Below are 19,636 nucleotides of genomic sequence, written 5' to 3' on the forward strand. Positions count from 1 at the left end.
CTCCCCTCCGCCCACCACCCTCCCGCCATGGTCGATGACCGGCCAAATTCCGGCGGCCAGGCCGTCGACCCATGCGGAAAGGTGAAGAAGAAGGCGGCCAAGGGTTCGAGGAAGCCGCGGTCGGAACTCTCACCGGCGAAGCTCGCAAAGCTGGATGCCGAATCGGCCAAGAGGAGGAACCGGCGGACGGCGGCCAAGGGCAAGACCGCCGCGGCCAGGTTCACCGCCGAGCGCACTGCGATGGAGGCCGCGCGGCACAAGGCCGACCTCGACGAGAAGGAGGCCATCGTCAACAAAGCGCACGCCCTCCTCATGCATGGGATGTGCCGTCCGGCGATCTTCTCGGCAGCGCCCGTCGGCCTGGCGAGCACAGGCTCATCGGTCGCCCGGCCTCTGCAGTGCCCCTCGCCGACGCCATTGTCGCCCGGTTTTCCTCCGCCAAGGTACGAAGGCCAGACCCGTTTCTCGATGTCGTCGGATGACAGCGTGATCGCGCCGTCCACCCCGCGCCCCTCGGCCGTCATCGACCTCAACGTCACGCCGGGGTCCAGCAGCAGCGGCTGCCCCGTCCGTCGAGATGCAAAGAAAGCAAGTATGTTTGCCGTCTACAGCCACCATGCCGTTGCCCCGCGTCCTGTTCGGCGAAATTCCAACTAGGGCCGCTGGCATGAACTACGGGCCGTGGTTATTCGAATATGGCGTTTGAAAAATGAGGCGGACATGATGTGGCCAAAGGATGCGTCCGCGCGTTGGGTGCACGGCCACCGGCATCCCAGAAAAGGCTCGGTCACGACCCCATTGCCCATCCCAAACGGACAGAATCCGGGCCAAACGGAGGTCTGTTTGGGGTCGTGCGCTGGAGTTGGCCTTAGAGAAGAGTAGTTTTGTAACAAAGATTTTGTTGCAGGAAATTAGAGAAAACAAGGAACTATACAGACTGCTTGCATCATAGAATCGGACGGCTCATGAGGTGGCGTATTTTTTTTAAAGATCCGTCAGACGACAAGTAGCACACCCCTTATGTGATTATAGGATGTAGACAAATAAACATGATGATCATTTCCCATCAAGAAACAAATAAAGTAATATGTTTGAGCAATAGGTATTAAGAAATGTTGAACATCCTTATTGATTTCCTGTATGTATATTTTCTGCAAATCTGTTTATGTATCTATCTGTCAGTCAGGTTACTGAGAACACCTTAGAGCTGAAAAGAAATCTAAAGGATAATCTGTGCAGTAAGCAAGATCTTTTCAAAAATGGATCCTCTAAACACGACAGGGTTGGTGGCCTGGTGTTGCCCATTGGAAAGACATTTCTTCTACTGTATATGCAAATTTTGACATAACCACATGTCTCCCTCATGATGCAGAGCATGCGAGATTCATTTGCTTCCCGTTCCTGTGAGGTAGTTTTTTTTCTACGAAGGGGCAAGGAGGATTAGTGGTGCAATGGACTAATTAGTGTTTTTGGCCTTTATAGATCTTCTATAGATGGACGGTCGTAATTGTTTGGATCGCCCTCTTTAGATGTAGCAAAGGTTGGTTTCCTATGCCATCATGAGCAATAGTATTTTGGCCCAGTTCTTTTGCCAGAATCTGAGGATTTTCCCAGAATCCGACCCCTACCCAGCTTCTCCCAGAATCTTTAAGCCTCATTTATTTTACCATCCGATCTAGTTAGAGTCTAATTAGACAGGACAGGATTGTAAAACAAATGGGGCTCAAAGATTCAGGGAGAAGCTGGGTAGGGGTCAGATTCTAGGAGAATCCCCAGATTTTGGCAAAAGAACTGGGCCCTGTTTCACAGGTTGCACCAAGGTATGGAGATGTACTAGCAAAAAACTGATGCAGATATTTCCTCTCATGATGAAATTACAACCCCAGCAAGATCCAAATTCAACAAGAAAACCATCTCTATCAATAGGTAGCGTAGCAAATTTAACAACAATGGGAGCCCAAGCAAGTCGGCGTCGTCAACACACTGCGATACTAGAGTCTCAGCAACATTCATTCAGCACGCGATGCGTCGTCTTCTACAGTCTAAAACATCCAGCACATCTAAGTCCGCTGGGCGTAAACCTTCCTCGACCCGGACAACAGTACCATGTACTGAAAATCGTTGTTAGCATCCACAAGATACAGCAGTACTGACACTAGGAGAGCGTTCATCAAGAGAATTCTGTGAGATTAGGCATCGAGTAGCCACACATGGTTTCATCATCCCCCAACGGAAACTGGCGCCCAGGTTCAGACAAAGGTCCCAGTCGACACAGGTGTATGCGCATGACATCAATCCTGCGGCAGAAGTAAACAAAGACAAGCGTAAGAAGCAGCTACTGGAAACTAGAATGTGAAGTAAAATGCAGAAAACACACTGCAAATATCAGTACCTCTTGAATTGGGGTGCTTTCATCTGCTTGTTTCTGCTCATCAGCCCCATCCTCCTCCTGGTCCTGACCATCTGTCTCCATCTTCTCAGCTTCAGCTTCCTCTGACGCCTCAGCCATGTTAGTATCAGGCTTGGGGAGCGCAAACTCAGCAGGAACTTGGCCAGTGCTCAGCGCCTGATATCATGGTGACAAACGAGTGCACGTCAGTACTCAGCATAAGGTGCTTCAAACTGCACAAATTGCCACAGCTAAACGACACATGGCATGTTACCTTCTCAAGCCTTGTTACTTCATCAAGTGTCTGAGAGTTCACGATAGCAGCCTACAGATAACAAACTTGTTAAACACAAATTCGCAGCCAGATGTATCAGTATTACAAAAGAAAATACGCAGAAGATACTGACATTTACAGCACAACCTATATACAGTAATTGAGAACAAAAGATGCCTCGGTAACTGAGATGAACATGAACATCATGGTAAAACCAAAACATATGAAGGTAGATATCAAGTCCATAGCAAACATGCTAGTAAAACAACTGACCATGTTTTTTCCCCTGAATGCAATAATCGCCATAGGGGTTCTACTCAACTTGTAATAATGACATTAACAGTATGTGTCCAAAATAAAAGAGGGAGTGTACCTTGATAGCTGTGATCTGCGCAGGCGTTGGAGCGACTACTTTAGGGCCCTGATCTTTTGTGGTACCTTGAGAATCCATCACTACTGGAGTATAAGCTTTGGCAGCAACCTTCTTTGCCGCCTCCTCTGCCTCCTTTGAGTGGAACTTTTGTGCTGCGTCAGCTCTCTCCTACATAAACACAAAATCTCATACAAAATTTCAGAAACATACACAAAACCAGGCACAGCAAATAATGCTAGTGAACATGCCAACCAAAAAACATTCAATGGCATTCATGCATCTAATTCACAGATAATCAGTTAAAAGAGTTGCTCTTTTCCCCCTTTTGCTGCCAGCACTTCTGCGGTCAATTCCAAAATCATTTTGGAAATCATTCCGAAGGAAATGAATCAACCTGTGGGGAATAAATCAACAAATCAAGCAGCGACAGGATTTCTGTGCATATCCAGAACTTCTAAAAAACTTCATGATAAAACTATTATGGCATGGTATAAATCAACAACTCCTAGCTCCATTAAAAAAGAAATGAAGAAAATGATTATAGAAGAAAAGAGTATTAGTTGCTGACAGAACTCATAAACTGTCAATTAATGACAGTAACTCTTTTCTTTTAGAAGTCCCAAGAATTATCTTGACTTGATGCTCTAAAGGGCTAGCAGCCTAGCACGATAGCATCTAGATGGTGTTCTCAACTAATACTTCTTCAATTAAAATAAACATGACTTAGAGCAGACATAGTCTATTGATTAGCATAAAGCCGTAAACCACATAAGCCTGCAATGCTGCTAAATTTTGAGCTCATTTGAACTAACTCATATCTTAGATAAGTAAAACATATATGGGCAGATGTATGTGGGCTGTAGATACATGCAATATATTATGTCCAGACATTATATATCACTAAATTTCTGTGTTCATTGAAGAAACCATGACAAGTTGGTTTCCCATATATGAAGAACTAGACAAAGTTCAATGCAGCACAGTGGCACACAAATGGTAAATGATGTTTCATCATTAAAGAAAATGCAAACATAGGATGTTGACTTTAGAGACTATGATTAGCTATCAAATGAGAGAAAACTGCAGCGGAATTAAACAGATGTCATTCAGAACAAAATAATTGGCACTATGCAGAAGTATATTTGGACAACATGACAATCAAGAAATCAAGCCTGACTACAGATGATTCAAATATCAAACATAATTGTGTTATCAAGAATTTGATGGTTGCTAACCTGTTGTTTCACTTTCTTGAAGTCCAGGAGACGCAGATGCTTCAGCTTGTGGATCACATATAACCGGTAATCTGGTTGCTTAGTTACGGTATTATCCAGTAAGCTGAGAAATTGCAGCTTTGGAAGAGAGGCCAGGGGGTCAATCTCCGCAAGACTTGTGAGGCGATTGTTCGTCAGCACCAAAGTATGCATCTTGGGTAAAAACTCTACATGAACAGCAAAGCAAAGAGAATTGAAGAAACAGACAAGCTATGGAGCAAATTATGCAAGTGACAGAAGCACATGGCAACAAGACAAGATATTGTTTCTCTTACCACCAAGGTTGGGATTGATACGTGTAATTCTGTTGTTGTTGATTAACAGAGTGCCAAGGCGATTCATGAAAGGGAAGTTCTCAAGCTTGACAATCTCGTTGTCCGACAAATCAATCGTGTCAAACTGGTCCTGTTATCAAAAAAGGAACAAAGACAAGTTATAAACACAGCTAGAGAAGGAACTGGAGCAACTACAAACAATTTAAAATGAGACAAAGAAATCCCTATGATTTCAATTTCAAATCAAGCTAAACATTTTAAATTTTAAGCCATCGGTAATACAAAAATCGCCAAGAGGTGTGTCACTGATGGTAGAGTCAGTACAAGAGAGTAGGCTGGTAAAACAATAACAAGCCATGCATAATAAAACTGTTATGCCCTGGACAACTACATAGAAGAAAGCAAAAGTAACCAGAACAGTAGAGGTGTGGTGATCAAGTACATAAACACTCCTAGCAGCTAATTCTATGAGGGCACTGCTCATAGTGAAGGCTGAAGAGTAAATTATTTTCATGGGGAGGAAAGGCCTCCAGCTTAACCACCCCTACGATATGCACCTCTTATAAAATTACTACACAATGCACTCCAATACTTCATTCCTCTCAACCTTAGCTGGTATAACAGTGCATAAAAACACTATTCTGAACCATAACAACAAAATCACCACTCTTAGGCGGACACTAGACAAAATATGCTCAAACAGTACCCACGTCACGCCTTGCAACCCCAGCATAACATTGCATAGCACAGACTGATACAGGTAAAACTCCCTGCTTATAACAAGGACAAGGATTATGAGTCCACTAGCAGGAATGTTACCAAGCTAGCCTCGAATGCCAACAGAAATATTGCCAGCAGTAACGTCTGCTAACTTGACAAGGCACCACAGCATTACCCCTCCCAGCCTCTGTGGCCACTTCAATTGCAGCCAAGCAAATCGATAACCGAAGCACTGAAGGTGTGGCGAGCAAGTGTATAAACACTCCTATTAGCAATTTCAACATGCACACTGCTCCATAGTGAAGAGCACTTGATTTCTTATAAAGAAAGGTCTACAACTTCACCACTCCTATAGCGTGTGCTCCTTGTAAAATTGCTACACAATGCAGTCCAATACTTCATTCTTCGCAAACTTGGCTGGTATGGCAGTGTCTAAGACACACTATTCTGAACTGTAACTGCAAGATGAGCACTCTTTGGTGTTGCTCAGCTATCATCGAATGACCAACAGAAATATTCCCAGCAGTAACGTCTGTGAACCTGACAAGGCACCCCAGCATTACCGCCCCCAGCCCACTTCAATTGCAGCCAAGCAAATCGAGACACCTGTGTTCCTTGCGTCACCAACTATATCTAGCTCAAACAACTTCTGCCTCTGCACCCGTCCGTTCTAGGAAGTCAATTTTCCTAGAAGCAGATTCCCCCGGCCGGGGAGGTTGGGTCGAGGAGCCCGCACCTTACATACAGCTTAGAATGAGAGGAAGGACGGGTGGGTGGCGGAGCTCACCTCGGTGGCGCCGATGTTCTCGATGATGGCGATCTTGTTGCCTGCCGCCGCGAAGACCAGACGAACCACCGGTTAGACAGGGGAGAAAAAAAGGCAGAGCCCTAGATCTATCTGACGGGCGAGAGGAAGGGGGAAGGGGAAAGGAACCTCGGAGGTCGAGCTCGCGCTCCTTGATGGCGTTGAAGAAGTGCGGGCTCTTCCATATCAGGTCGGCGTTGAGCCTCACCATCGCGGCGGCGGCGGCGGCGGTCTGGGGCGGGAAGCGGGTGGCGAAGAGAGGCGTGGCAGTCGGCGAGGGGGAGAAGAAGAACCCTAGCAGCGGAAGCCGAGGGGAGGGAGAGGCGGCGGGCGGCTTCTCGTCTCGCTCTCCACCTGGGCTGGGCTGGGCCTGCTCTTCTGGGTCCTCCTCGTGAGACAACCCGGCGCGTTGTCCGTCCGTCCTCCTTGTCAGCGCGAGAGTTTTGGGCCGGCCCGTGTGCCCGGGGTGCCCCTGTTTTCTTTTCGTTTCGGATTTATTTCTTTTTTTTTCGCTTCATCAAAACATGGTTAGGGTTTCAAACAAAAAAAATAAAAAAATCATAGAGAATTTCAAAATTGTTCTGGAATTCAAAAAAATGCTCCTGAATTTCAAAACAAGTTACACGAATTTCAGACGATGTTCATCAAGTTCAAAACATGTTCACTAATATCAATAAATGTTCGCAAGTTTAAAAACCGTTCACAAGTTAACACAATTGTTTGCGGAATCCAAGATAATTCAAGAATTCGTAAAATGTTCATGAATTTCAAAAACATATGTCAGTTTGAATTTTTTTGGGGGAGTTTAGAAAAAATGTCCACATCACTCGAGTCCATTTACTCACCGTGACGCAAACCACAATAGCAAATGTCATTATCTGATTAGTAACACACGCTAACATTCAGTTGCGACACGCGTCTCCATCCAACTGACAGATTTGTCAAGTTCGTCTATCTACTCCATGCGATGGATATTCTCGCAAAAGGCAAGCGAGTCAATATACACCAGAGAAGACTAGCCACACAAGCCAGTGATAGACACCAGGATTCAAGTGCTATGTTACTAGTCGCTGTCGCTATCGCCATCCGAACCAGGATAGTCAATACAAGTACTACTACCGCCGCCATATGCTTGGCTGCTTGGGTGAACAACAGGCTGGTAGTTTTCGCATCCATAGCAGCGCCCTGCAACATAGATAGAAAAAACAAAGAGTTAGACTAATATCAATATGAGATTGCAACAGCACAACTGGCTGAACCTGATGCAAACCTCACGAACAATAAGAAAACAGGCCAAGAATCAGGAGGAGCAACTGTCAAGAAAACCAACAAGGTACCTGCATCATTTTCTCCAACTATACAGCACATAATCACATCATTCTCACTCCGGAAATAGAGGTCGACTTCAGAGAAGAATAGCTTGGTACTGTCGGCATCAGCATTCTGCTGGTCCTCAGGCTGCTTAGCTGTGAAGTTATAATGGGCGCCGCCCCCTCCAAACTCGTAAAATATGGATATCACTTTTACCTCCACCAGCTCATACTGAAAAAACATAATGGAAAGACATGTTTAAAATGGATAATCAGGCTGAAAAGTCATCCCGATTGTCACAACCTCACATACACGGAGATTAGAGAGAAAGAGAGAGAGGTAGACCTTGGTGTTGTTCGCTCTGTTGTATTTACGCAGGGCCACCTCCGCGTGGTAGCGCGCATCCTTTTGTTTGGCCGCGACTCTTCTTTCGCGCAGCGCGTTCCTCACCTCCGGAGGTTTCCTCTTTCGCATTACAGGTGGAATTCCGATGGAAGCGATGTCAAAGTCACCCGTCCATTTGGGTGGGGGCAGAGGCCGAAACCTCCAAGCATGTTCCTCCATGTTGATACCTTCAGCAGTGCTCCTCTCCTTGGACATCCAACCAGCTTGACTCCTGATTCATTATTGTGAACTGATTGTTATGCCAAAAAACAAAAATACATCACATGTACCATGCCTTAACGTGAGAAATATTAAGTTATCACTTACCCAGTTGCTTTTCTTTCATGATGAAGGTGCATGCAAAGTTCTTGAAACATGATTGAAAAACCCATTGAGTTTGTTCAGAATTAAATTTGACAGATTTACCCATTTGATTTTCTTTTATGATGAAGGGGTGAACTACATGACATAACATAATGAGAGCAAAACATGAGATTGTGATATTAATTTTATTGAACGGATTGCTGAGTGTTTCAGCACAGTTCTAAGCCCATCAGCGATGAAGCTTGCAGTGTAGAATGTTAACGGGAGGAATTGTCTTAAGCATTTACCTGGGAAAACAGTTTGGGATATTTTTTAAAAAGGACGATATAATAGTAGGAACCAGAGGATTTGGGTTATCGATCTTGCAATGACATCTCAGAATGCCAAATGAAGATGCACAATGACGTTGAACAGAGAGCAATCCAACAATTTAAGTAAGAGGTTAGGAGTGCTCAACTTGCATACCTCCCTTTTGAAGAGGCGCCTGAGATGGCAACTTGATGGTGGTGTTGCTTTGTCTCCTGTGCCTTGGCATTCAAATTCTGTTTAAACCTGAACCAGAACATATGACTTAAATAGAATTAATTAAAGTAAAAGGAAACTAAGTTGTCGAGGTAATCTACCTATTATTATTATTCCAATTTTAGTAAATTTCAGAACCAGAAAATATTTTTGGAACCGATATCATTGCTCGGCTTTTCAGTACAATTCTTAGCCGATGTAGCGTAGAATGTTTTTTTAAAGAACGAAATTCAGCTAACCATGGGAACAGGGGGAATTATGCAACCCATTTTCCAGAAAAAAAAACAGTTTGGAATATTAACCAAAATGGACAACTTAACAAAGGGATTCAGAGTATTACCCAATGACCATGCACAGTGGTGTTGAACAAAAAAAAACTGAAGATGTTAGGATTTTTACCTTGCATATCTCCCCTTTGAAGCAGCATGTGAAACTGTAACTTGGTGTTGCTTTGGCTCCTCCTCTGGGAAGACAGGCAGCAAACCCCCCTTATACCTTGAACCATAACATATGATTTATTCAGAATCACAGTGAAATGAAGCAGAGTCGTCAACAAAATATAGTAACATTCTAATTTCGGCAACTTTCACAATCATAATAATTTGTTCTCGCCGCAAGATTCAGAACCATAAGAACTTCTTCTCAGATACATTTATACTTCCAGTATACTTCCAGTACCATAAGAATTTGTTTTCAGATTTTACCAAATTTTAGAACCACAGGAGATTCCCACCAAATTCGGAGTACATATATAATTTCACCGAATGTTAGAACCACAAGAATTTCTAATTCCAGTGCTAAGAATTTGTTGTTGGATAAACTTCCAGTCTCAGCACATTTTGGAACGGAAATAATCTGTTGTTCAAACCAGGAAACAGACATACATAGTGTGGCCTTGTTTCGAAACGAAACAAACCGAAGAGAATTACAACAAATTCATATACTCCCTCCATAAAGAAATAGTGATCTAAACGCTTTTATATTTCTTTACAGAGCGAGTATATCAGCACAGCTAGGCAGGCAGCGGGCCGGGGGGAGGAGCCGAGGCGACTCGCCGGTTAGCTAGCTAGGGCTCTGCTGCAGGATGCGAACGGCGAACCTCCCTCGCCCGCCTTGCCAGGACCCGCGGCTGCGCGCTCGTCCAGATATAGCTACTACGCATACGACGGCACGTATAAGAGATAAATTGCACGAGTACTCGAGTAGAAAACTTACGAATCCTCCTGGCCAGTACCTCCCTGATCCGCCATGGCCGGCTGCGTGGTTAATGGTTTGATCTGCAGTTTCTAATCCGCGCCAGGGGGTGAGGTTGCAGCGCGTCGTCTGATGGGTTCGTATATGATTTGTAGGACGGCTCTTCTTTATACCATCGTCATGGTTTGACCAAGAGAGGGAGACGGACAGGCGGACAGCCAACGCGTTTCCAATTGGTGCTGTCTACGGTTTGGCCTTCCTGATAATGTTCTGCGGATTTTTATTCGACTGCCAAGGAAAGAAACCAACTTCTAAAAGCATCTTCAGCCGTTGTGCCCCTCCAAATATTTCAGCCGTGTCCACCCCAAGCATCTCCGCACCTCGACAAGGAGGACGCGTGGTGGTAGCTCAGAGGTCCACGAGCGCGTGGCGCGCAATGAGGAAGTGGCCGGGCGCCACCGCTCCTCGAGCTCGCCCTGCGGCAGCTCCGGCATGCCCGGGCCAGTGACGATGTCGAGGAGGCCCCGGCCACGCGGTGGTGCACCTCGGCCACGGCGGCGAGCGAGCGTAGGGCGAGGTCGCCATCCCCTTCCTCTGCATCTTGCGGGCAGCCAAACTAGGCGGTGACGGCGACGCGGCGCGCGGTGAGCAGGGCGGCGGTGAGGAGGCAGAGGACGGTGCGCGGCAAGGAGGCGGCCGCAACCAGCAGGGCGAGCACCACGACACCTGTCATCGTCGACTCGGCGATTATCACGGCCTTCCTCGACAGTCGGTTGCCGGAGACGTCGAACGCCCGGAGCGTGGTCTGCGGCAGCGCGGGCACCGGCCCCATCAGCAGATTCCCGTCGAGTAGCAGCGAGGTGAGCCGCGACACGCGGGTGAGCTCCCGCGGGATCCGGCCCCATCAGCAGATTCCCGTCGAGCAGCAGCGAGGTGAGCCGCGGCACGCGGGCGAGCTCCCGCGAGATTCGGCCGGAGAGGCGGTTGCCCGAGAGCACGAGCACGATGGCGCGGTGGAGCAGCGCGAGGCCGGCGGGGAGGGGGCCGGAGAGGCGGTTGCTGGCGAGGTAGAGCAGCTTGAGGTTGGGGAGGGCTGCGGCGAGCCCGTCGGGGATGGGGCCAGATAGCGTGTGTGACCTTGAGGCTGAGGGATCCGGCTTGCCTGCTCCTTCTTCATACTTTCATCCGTGCTCCCACCTCATCCTACGACTGTTTTTTTTTTCTTTTTCTTTTCTAATCTAATCATCTTCCCCTGATTTTAAGGGGGTGTGGCCGGGCCTTATTTTGTTCCAATCAAATCAAGCCATGTATGCGGGAGCACGGATGGGAGCATGGGAAGGGAGCAGGCAAGTCTCGTCCGAGGCTGAGCACGCGCAGCTCCGCGAGTGGGGCGAGTTCGTGGGGAAAGCATGTGGGTGGGGCCCGGGAGAAAAAGTATGGAGAGATGAGTGGGAGGCTAACAGTGGGCCAATGACATGCAAAATCTTCTCTCTCCTCCCCCAACAGCCACCCGGTGCCCTGAGTTTGCCCTGGGATCGCCGGTTGTGTTTTTGACCAAATCCGACAAAAAGTAGGGTCTTGAGAGTGCGGCTGGGAGTTTTCTTAAACGGCGATGCTAAAAAAGTGGCCTGGAGGGCGTTCCTGGGGCTCAGCTGGAGATGCTCTAACTATTATTTGTGGTAGATACTACTCCCTCTGTATCGTAATATTTGTCGCTGGAGCAGTTGAACTTCAGCTACTCCAGCGATAACTCGGTACGGAGGGAGTAGATAGTATACTAGCAAAACAGTCCGTGCGTTGCAACGAAAAAAAATCATAATCTCCAATGACCATGATCATATTTTGCTGCATCACCGAAATACACTATCACTCTCATTTTCGTGAAAATGTGAACAATTTTTGGAAATCATGACCATTTTTTAAAACTCGTGAACATTTTCACAGATTCTCGAACATTATTTGAAATCATGATTTTTTTTGAGTTCATGAACATTTTAAACTATTTGCAAACTTTTAAATGTTTTTGAACATTTTTAAAATATTTTTATTAAATAGGCAAGCATTTCTAAAACCAACAAACATTTTTTTGGAAATTGTTTGGTTGAACAATTTTATTAACACACATTTTTTTATTTAATAAACATTTTCCAAAATGCATGATCATTTTTTGAATCAGCAAACATTTTATGAATCAATAAACTATTTTGTAAGTCACAAACAGTTTTTAATTTTTTTGGATATTTTTTAATTCATGAACATTTTTTGATTCAATTTCATTAAAAAATTTAATACAAAAATTTTATGAATCAATAAACTATTTTGTAAGAACATTTTTTGATTTCTAGAATATTAGTTTTCAAAATTGCGAATATTTTTATAATATGCAAACTTTTTTTTTAAATCATGATCAATTTTTGAATCCACAAACATTTATGATGTATTAAACATTTTATTTCAAAATTAATTTTTTATATTTTTTGTAACTTTTTTGAAGTCCCAAATTATTCAAAGTAGAAAAATGAATAATAAAAAGGAACACAGAAAATAAAAAACAGGCCACCGGCTGGCCCAAACAGATGCTCTGTGTCTTCTCCCAGCGTGCAGAGCGCAGTTTAGTAGGTTCCTACTGTATGGGCCGGCCCAGGCGGGGATTCCCCTTGTGCGAAACAATTTTTTATCACTTATATGTGTTATTGGTGGATAATATTTTGCAACTTTATGGTAATTTCGATGACGTACCGCCTGTAGCAATAGCCCTTTTATTATTAGGTAAAGACAAGGAGCAACAGAGGTTGATTTGGTTTAAATAATGCTGTCTTGTCTTGTACTACTCTAATCTTACCCTCGTTACAAAGGTAACATCAATAAAAAAACACAACAAACTCAACCGCTCGATGGTCCAGATCCAACGGCTCATGGCTTTGCTGGTCTTTAAAAGGATCGGCCGGCCGACGTATAACACACCCAATACCCTATGGGCCATGACCTTCTCCTTTGGCGCACGTGCCCTCATCTTCAAGGGCGTCCCTGTGAGAGCAACTAGTTGACGAACGCTTCTTCGGTAGCCTTCGAATGATCACTTGGAGGTGGGCTGAGAGTGTGTCATTTGGCGCACTCTTAGCCGTCGCCACGTGTCATGTTTTGGGCGCTCCATCCGGATTTTATTTTTTTATTTATTTTTTCGCACGCATTTTTGGCTTTTTAGACAGGTTTTTTCAGCGTTTTGGTTTCCCACCAGTCTTTGTTAGCTTTTGGACAAAAGAAATTTGAATTTTCTTTTATTTACGCGTGAAAAATACGCTTTTTTTGCTTCCGCGAGACGCACAAATTTGCTTTCGTGAGAGGCACGACCATGCCTCTTGAAAACGGAAAAATGCGCTTTCTCTCTTTTTTTCCTTTCATGAGAGGCATAGTTTTGCTTTCGCGAGAGGCACGACCGTCTGGAAACGAAAAAAAAACGCATTTTTCCCTTCCGCAAGAGGCGCGGACGTACCTCTCGGAAACGAAAAAATATGCATTTTCTCTTCTTCTTTTTTTCTTCTGCAAGAGGTACGGTTTTCCTTCCGCGAGGAGCCCGATTTTGCTTTTGCGAGAGGCACAACTATGCTTCTCGGAAACAAAAAAAATGTTTTCTTTCTTTTTTTCTTCTATGAGAGGCACGGTTTTGCTTTCGTGAAAGGCATGGCCTTGCCTCGTGGAAATGGGAAAAACGTGTTTTCACTTTTTTTTCTTCGGCGAGAGGCACGGTTTTTTCGTCCTTTTTTTTTCTTTAAAAAAAAGTTCATCAAAACCTATCAACATGGGATCTAATTTTGAAGATCTCGATGTGAGAAATCAAATGGTGAAAACGGTTTAAGATTTGGACGTACAGTTTAAGAGATAAATCGTTTTGAATAAATAATTAAAAATGCTCAAGACGATAATCTCCATGTGGGCTTGGCCCCGGATCTTATCCCTAATGGTGTTACGGTCCTCCAGTATGCACCCAACACCATTATCTGCTTAGAGCATGATTTTGAAAAAGCTGACAATCTTAAGATGCTTCTGTTTATGCTTGAAATGGTTTCTGGGATAAGAGTTAATTTCCAAAAGAATGAGATCCTTACTGTTGGCAGGGATGCGGATATTGTTGAACAATATGCTAAGCATTTTGGATGTGATGTAGGCCAATTTCCTATCGAATACCTAGGTATGCCAGTGAGCTTTACCTTACTAAGAACTTCTGATTGTGATTTCTTGGAAGGCAAGTGTTTGAAATGATTTGATGCCTTGGTAGGGAATGCTCCCTCTATAGGTGGGAGACACACTCTGTTAAATGTTGTCTTATCTCAAATCTCATAATAACATATGTCAATGTGATTAATGAACAAGACTTTGGTAGACAAACTAGACAAGTACAGATGAAATTTTCCTGGCAAGGTTGTAATAAGAAGAAATACCACCTAGTTAGATGGTCTAGGATCCGTAGATCTAGAAATAAAGGTGGGTTGGGAGTTAAGATATTACTATAAAATAGAACATCAGCTTGATGGAAGTGGTGGTGCAAACTTGATACTCCCTCCATTCCCTTATACAAGGGCACTATGAAAAATACATTTTGCATCTATACAAGGCCACTAAGAGTAATCGAGGCAAACATTAATGTTGTTTTCTCGTACTACCAACTTTTTTAATACTTGAATGCATGTAGTCATAATGACAATGTGCTACTTCCTTCTCATTCCTTCCTTGCAAGCATACAAGTGTATTAATGACCCCGTTTAACGAAAAGAGAAGTTGGCTTCCAAAGCACTCATTAAATTTTACCTTGGTATCTGTAATTTGAGTTTGTGGCCTTGTATAAGGGAATGGAGGGAGTAACGAAAATGGGATCTGTGAGGATATTGTGAAAGCCAAATACTTGGAAAATAAAACGGTGACTACTGTACATGATGGGGAGGAAAAATCATGTTGGGTCTAGTGATATTTCTAGGCTTTGGTAAGATTCTCTTGGAGGATAAACCCCTTTATGTGATAAATTCCTTCAACCTTTTGACATTTGAAATGACCAGGATTGTATTGTTGATCAAGTTTGTTGGTAACTTTCATCTTAGTGCTGAAGGAGATATTGTATACTAGGTCTAAATAAAAATGCTAAAGACTCACTAAGTCTATGTATAAAATGGTTGGAAAAGCCTCTTAATGTGTGTAGTTATAAATAGATTTGGGATGAGAAGCTACCATTTGAAATTCAAATTTCTCCATGGCAATTGAATCTTGTCAACATCTTTTCATTGCTTGCTCAGTTGCTTGGGTTATCTGCAACACTGTTGGGGTTGTGTTGGGTACAGATTCGTGCCTTGATAATCGATGGCAGTATTATTTCATGGTGTTAATCTTTTCTTCCTGGTTGGGAAAGATTTTATATTGTTGGTCTGGCGGCCATCACATGGGTTATTTGGAATGGTCGAAATCGAACTACCTTTGAACACAAATTGTTCTATTCTCATGTACTGTTCTTTTTTTGCGAAAGTACTGGGCAGGTATTCTTATTTACTGGGCAGGTATTCAAAAGATGGGTGACCCTAAGGTGCTCAAGACTAGAGTTGAGCTTCTTCGCTCCAACACGGTGAATTTGATGAGGATCGGCTCAAAGGTCGGCCGAGGGGGAGTGAAGCTTGGCATCTCATGATGCAGATCTATTGTCTGTTTTGTCCTCCGTTTGGTTTATTGGACTCGCTTGGGGGCTTGCTTTAGTCTGAGAACATTGTTGAGAACTATCATCTGGCTTGTAATTAGGACCAATAGAGTACAGGTACAGCCTCAATGGAGCCCGTTTTCAAAATATCACATTTCCATAGCGTAAAAAATACATACAACACGGTCAAGAAAAGTTTCGTAACAATATACTTTCATATGGGGTGTAGAAAAAAAATACATACATGAAAATGAGCCAATTTCTTTTTGTTGTTGGGCCTTTTTTTTGCATAGCTTGCAAATCATAATATTTTTAATAGCAATTCGAACTATTCAAAAAATCATAATATTTTTAAACAAAATTTTAAAGATCCGTCATGAATATATATAAGTTTTCACAGGATTTTCTTTTAAACCTGGAAATATGACACTCTAGGTACATAGTCTTTTGGTGATGCCCCCCAGTAGTGCATTGAACTCGGCTTCCCTTCTTTCCCATCTCCTGTTATTTCTTTAGAACTGTTTTATTTACGTTATGATTAATGGAAAGGGGTTAGCCCAGTCTTAAAAAATTCCTAAGCCAAGACGCAAACCACAATAGCAAATGTCATTATCGAATATTGGTAACACACAACAACATTCAGTTGACACTCAGGTCCTCCATCCCACATGACATATTTCTCAAGTTGATCAACTCCATGCCATGGGTATTTCACAAAAGGCAAGCCAATACACACCAGAGAAGACTAGCCACACAAGCAGCACTAGCCACCAGGCTTCAAGTGCTATGTTACTAGTCGCTGTCGCTATCGCCGTCCGAACCAGGATAGTCAATACAAGTACTACTACCACCGCCATATGCTTGGCTGCTTGGGTGAACAACAGGCTGGTAGTTTTCACAGCCATAGCAACGCCCTGCAACGTCGATAGAACAAATAAAGAGTTAGACAAATATCAATATCAGATTGTGATTAAGGCATATGTGTGAGCAACACAACTGATTGCACCTGATGCAAACCTCACCAACAATAAGGAAACATGGCCATAATCAGGAAAGAAACAATAGGAACAACTAACAAGAAAGCCACCAAGGTACCTGCGTCATTTTCCCCAACTATACAGCAAATAATCACGTCATTCTCACTCCGAAAATTCAGGTGGACTTCAGAGAAGAATAGCTTGGTACTGTCGGCATCAGCAGAATGTTGCTCCTCAGGCTGCTTAGCTGTGAAGTTATAATGGGCGCCGGCCCCTCCAAACTCATAAAATATAGATATCACTTTTACCTCCACCAGCTCAAACTGAAAAAAAAATCAAAATGTAAAGACATGTTTAAAATGGATAATCAGGCTGAAAAGCCATCCCAATTGTCACGACCTCACATACTCGGAGATAAGAGAGAAAGAGAGAGGAAGACCTTGGTGTTGTTGGCTCTGTTGTATTTATGCAAGGCCACCTCCGCATGGTAGCGCGCGTCCTTTTGTTTGGCCGCGACTCTTCTTTCGCGGAGCGCATTCCTCACCTCCAGAGGCTTCCTCTTTCGCATTACAACTGGAATTCCGACGGTAGCCCGCTCAAAGTCACCCGTAAATCTGGGTAGGGGCAAAGGCTGAAACCTCGAAGCATGTTCCTCCATGTTGATACCTTCAGGAGTGCTCCTCTCCATGGACATCCAACCAGCTCGACTCCTGATTCAGTAATGTGAACTGATTGTTATAAAAATAATAATTCACAAGTACCATGCCGTAATGTGAGAAATAGTAACTGTATCATTTACCCAGTTGCTTTTCTTTCATGATGAAGGTGCATGCAGAGTTCTAGAAACATGATTAAAAACTCGTCGAATTTGTTCAGAATTAAAATTTGACAGATTTACCCATTAGATTTTCTTTTATGATGAAGGTGCATGCAGAGTTCTTGAATCATGTTTAAAAACTTACAGTGTAGAATGTTAACGGGAGGAGTTGTGTTAACCATTTTCCAGCGAAAACAGTTTGTAACATAAACAAAAAATGGACGATTTAATACTGGGAACCAGAGGATTTGAGAGTGCCAAATGAAGATGCACAGTGGGGTTAAACGGATAGCAATCCAGAAAAAAAAAGTTAGGAGTGCTCAACTTGCATACCTCCCTTTTGAAGCGGCGCATGAGACGTGAACTTGATGGTGATGTTGCTTTGTCTCCTGTGGCTTGGCATTCAAATTCTCTTTAAATCTGAACCAGAACATATGACTTATATTGAATTAAAGTAAATGAAGCTAAGTTATCGACATAATCTACCTATTATTATTAACTAGAAAATATTTTTGAACCGATAGCATTTGCTGCACTTTTCAGTACAATCCTTAGCCCATCACTGATACACCCTGCAGTGTACAAATCTTAAAAAAAACAAAATTCGGCTAATCAACTGCAATGGGAGGAATTATGCTACCCATGATTTTCAAGGAAAAATCAGTTTGGAATATAAACAAAAACGAACAAGTTAATAATAATGGGAACCTGAGTATTTACATTTCAGAACGAGGAATGACCATGCATAGTGGAGTTGAGAGCAACCCAGAAAAAAAGTGAAGATGGTACGAGTTTTACCTTGCATATCTCCCCTTTGAAGCGGCCCGTGAAACTGCGACTTGGTGTTGCTTTGGCTCCTCCTCTGGGAAGACAGGCAGCGAATTCCCCTTATACCTTGAACCATAACATATGATTTATTCAGCATCACAGTAAATTGAAGCAGAGTCTATCAATAATATTCTAATTTCAGAATCTTAATAATTTGTTTTTGCCTTCTAGTTTCCGCAACTTTCAGCAACACAATACTTACTAGTTTCAGCAAATTTTTACAACCATAAGAATACATTTTTAGAATTTTAATATTATAATTTAGTTTTATTCTCGGAACATTTCTACTTCCCAGAAATTTTAGGACCATATGACTTTGTTCTCGCTTACATTTTTACTTTGAGCAAACTTTAGGACCATATAAGAATATGTCCCATCTCTTTACATTACAACTTCAGCGTTAAGAAGATAAACTTCTTCCTCTAGCCATTCTTCTTCCTCCTTCTCCGAACGTACCACCGGCCCAACCGCCAGCGCTCCCGCGAAGCCTCGCCGCCTGCCCTCCCATAAACCCCCTCCCACCGCGGTGCTGCCGCCCCCGGCCGGCCATCCCTCTAACCCCGGATAGACAATGGGGGGGCCCTGGCACTCTAAGATAGATAATGGTGGAGCTTCTCCGGTGAGCCGGTGAGCTTCTTCCTCCCCTTTGGATGTTTCTTTTTACAATCCGAAATCAACCGACCCAAATTTAAAAGTCAGGCGACTTCATGTAGGTATTGTAAATAAATATGTGTATATATCCGAACAGCTAGGCAGAGCGGGTCGATGGGAGGGAGGCGACTGGCGGCGCTGCTTCCCTAGCTCGTCGAGATGTAGGCATGTAGCTACTACGCTTGCGACGACGCGTAAGAGATAAATTGCACGAGCACTCGAGTATATAGAGAACTTACGAATCCTCCTGGTCAGTACCGCCCTGATCCGCCATGGCCGGCTGCATGCTTAATGGTTTGATCTGCAGTTTCTCAATCCACGTTACAGAGGCAGCCTTATTTATACCATCGTCATGGCTTGACTTTGACCAAGAGAAGGAGACGGACGGCCAACGCGTTTCCGATTGGTGCTGTCTACGGTTTGGCCTTCCTAATAATGTTCTGCGGATTTTTATTCGACTGCCGTTCGCCACTGCTAAGGAAAGAAACACAGAGATCGGATACCAACTTCTATTCTAACTCCGCTATTACTCGTGGTAGATACTCCGAGCTGCTCTGATGGGCTCACCGGCCGACGCGACAGGCGCCCGAGCTCCCAAACCACAGGGGCTTCAGATCCGTGAGCGGACACACTGATACAAAATCTCTGCAACAACACCTCTGTACCAAAGGTCTCTGCAACATCACTTTTGTTGCAAAGTCGATTCAAATGCACGAACGAACATGCTGACGCAACGGCTCCACACCACCACCTCTGTTGCAAAAGGTCTCTGCAACAACTCCTCTATTGCAAAAAGCGATTCAGATGCATGAGCAGACATGCTGACACATTAACTCTACAA

The 19,636-nt window shown here is 43.9% G+C and overlaps 3 protein-coding genes across 3 annotated transcripts; all 3 read right to left on the reverse strand.

Moving 5' to 3' along the window:
* Window positions 1-1,897: 1,897 nt before the first annotated feature.
* On the reverse strand, window positions 1,898-6,472 carry LOC123087567 (U2 small nuclear ribonucleoprotein A'). Its single transcript, XM_044509609.1, has 8 exons — window positions 6,240-6,472; window positions 6,093-6,133; window positions 4,586-4,715; window positions 4,272-4,477; window positions 3,037-3,204; window positions 2,664-2,714; window positions 2,393-2,566; window positions 1,898-2,297 (listed from the first exon to the last, which is right to left on the reverse strand). Exons 1-8 carry the CDS (start codon window positions 6,319-6,321, stop codon window positions 2,292-2,294), a joined length of 858 nt encoding a protein of 285 aa, XP_044365544.1. The 5' UTR covers window positions 6,322-6,472; the 3' UTR covers window positions 1,898-2,291.
* A 400-nt stretch (window positions 6,473-6,872) lies between these two features.
* LOC123087569 (uncharacterized) lies at window positions 6,873-10,079 on the reverse strand. Its single transcript, XM_044509610.1, has 6 exons — window positions 9,867-10,079; window positions 9,051-9,146; window positions 8,595-8,681; window positions 7,767-8,037; window positions 7,448-7,652; window positions 6,873-7,295 (listed from the first exon to the last, which is right to left on the reverse strand). Exons 1-6 carry the CDS (start codon window positions 9,899-9,901, stop codon window positions 7,174-7,176), a joined length of 816 nt encoding a protein of 271 aa, XP_044365545.1. The 5' UTR covers window positions 9,902-10,079; the 3' UTR covers window positions 6,873-7,173.
* Window positions 10,080-16,119: 6,040 nt separating this feature from the next.
* On the reverse strand, window positions 16,120-19,146 carry LOC123087570 (uncharacterized). Its single transcript, XM_044509611.1, has 6 exons — window positions 19,035-19,146; window positions 18,115-18,210; window positions 17,650-17,736; window positions 16,939-17,209; window positions 16,618-16,822; window positions 16,120-16,436 (listed from the first exon to the last, which is right to left on the reverse strand). The coding sequence occupies exons 1-6, from the start codon at window positions 19,079-19,081 to the stop codon at window positions 16,315-16,317; spliced, it is 828 nt and encodes a 275-aa protein (XP_044365546.1). The 5' UTR covers window positions 19,082-19,146; the 3' UTR covers window positions 16,120-16,314.
* Window positions 19,147-19,636: the final 490 nt, after the last annotated feature.

The sequence above is a fragment of the Triticum aestivum genome, chromosome 4A (assembly GCF_018294505.1).
Source record: "Triticum aestivum cultivar Chinese Spring chromosome 4A, IWGSC CS RefSeq v2.1, whole genome shotgun sequence".
Taxonomy (NCBI): Eukaryota; Viridiplantae; Streptophyta; class Magnoliopsida; order Poales; family Poaceae; genus Triticum; species Triticum aestivum.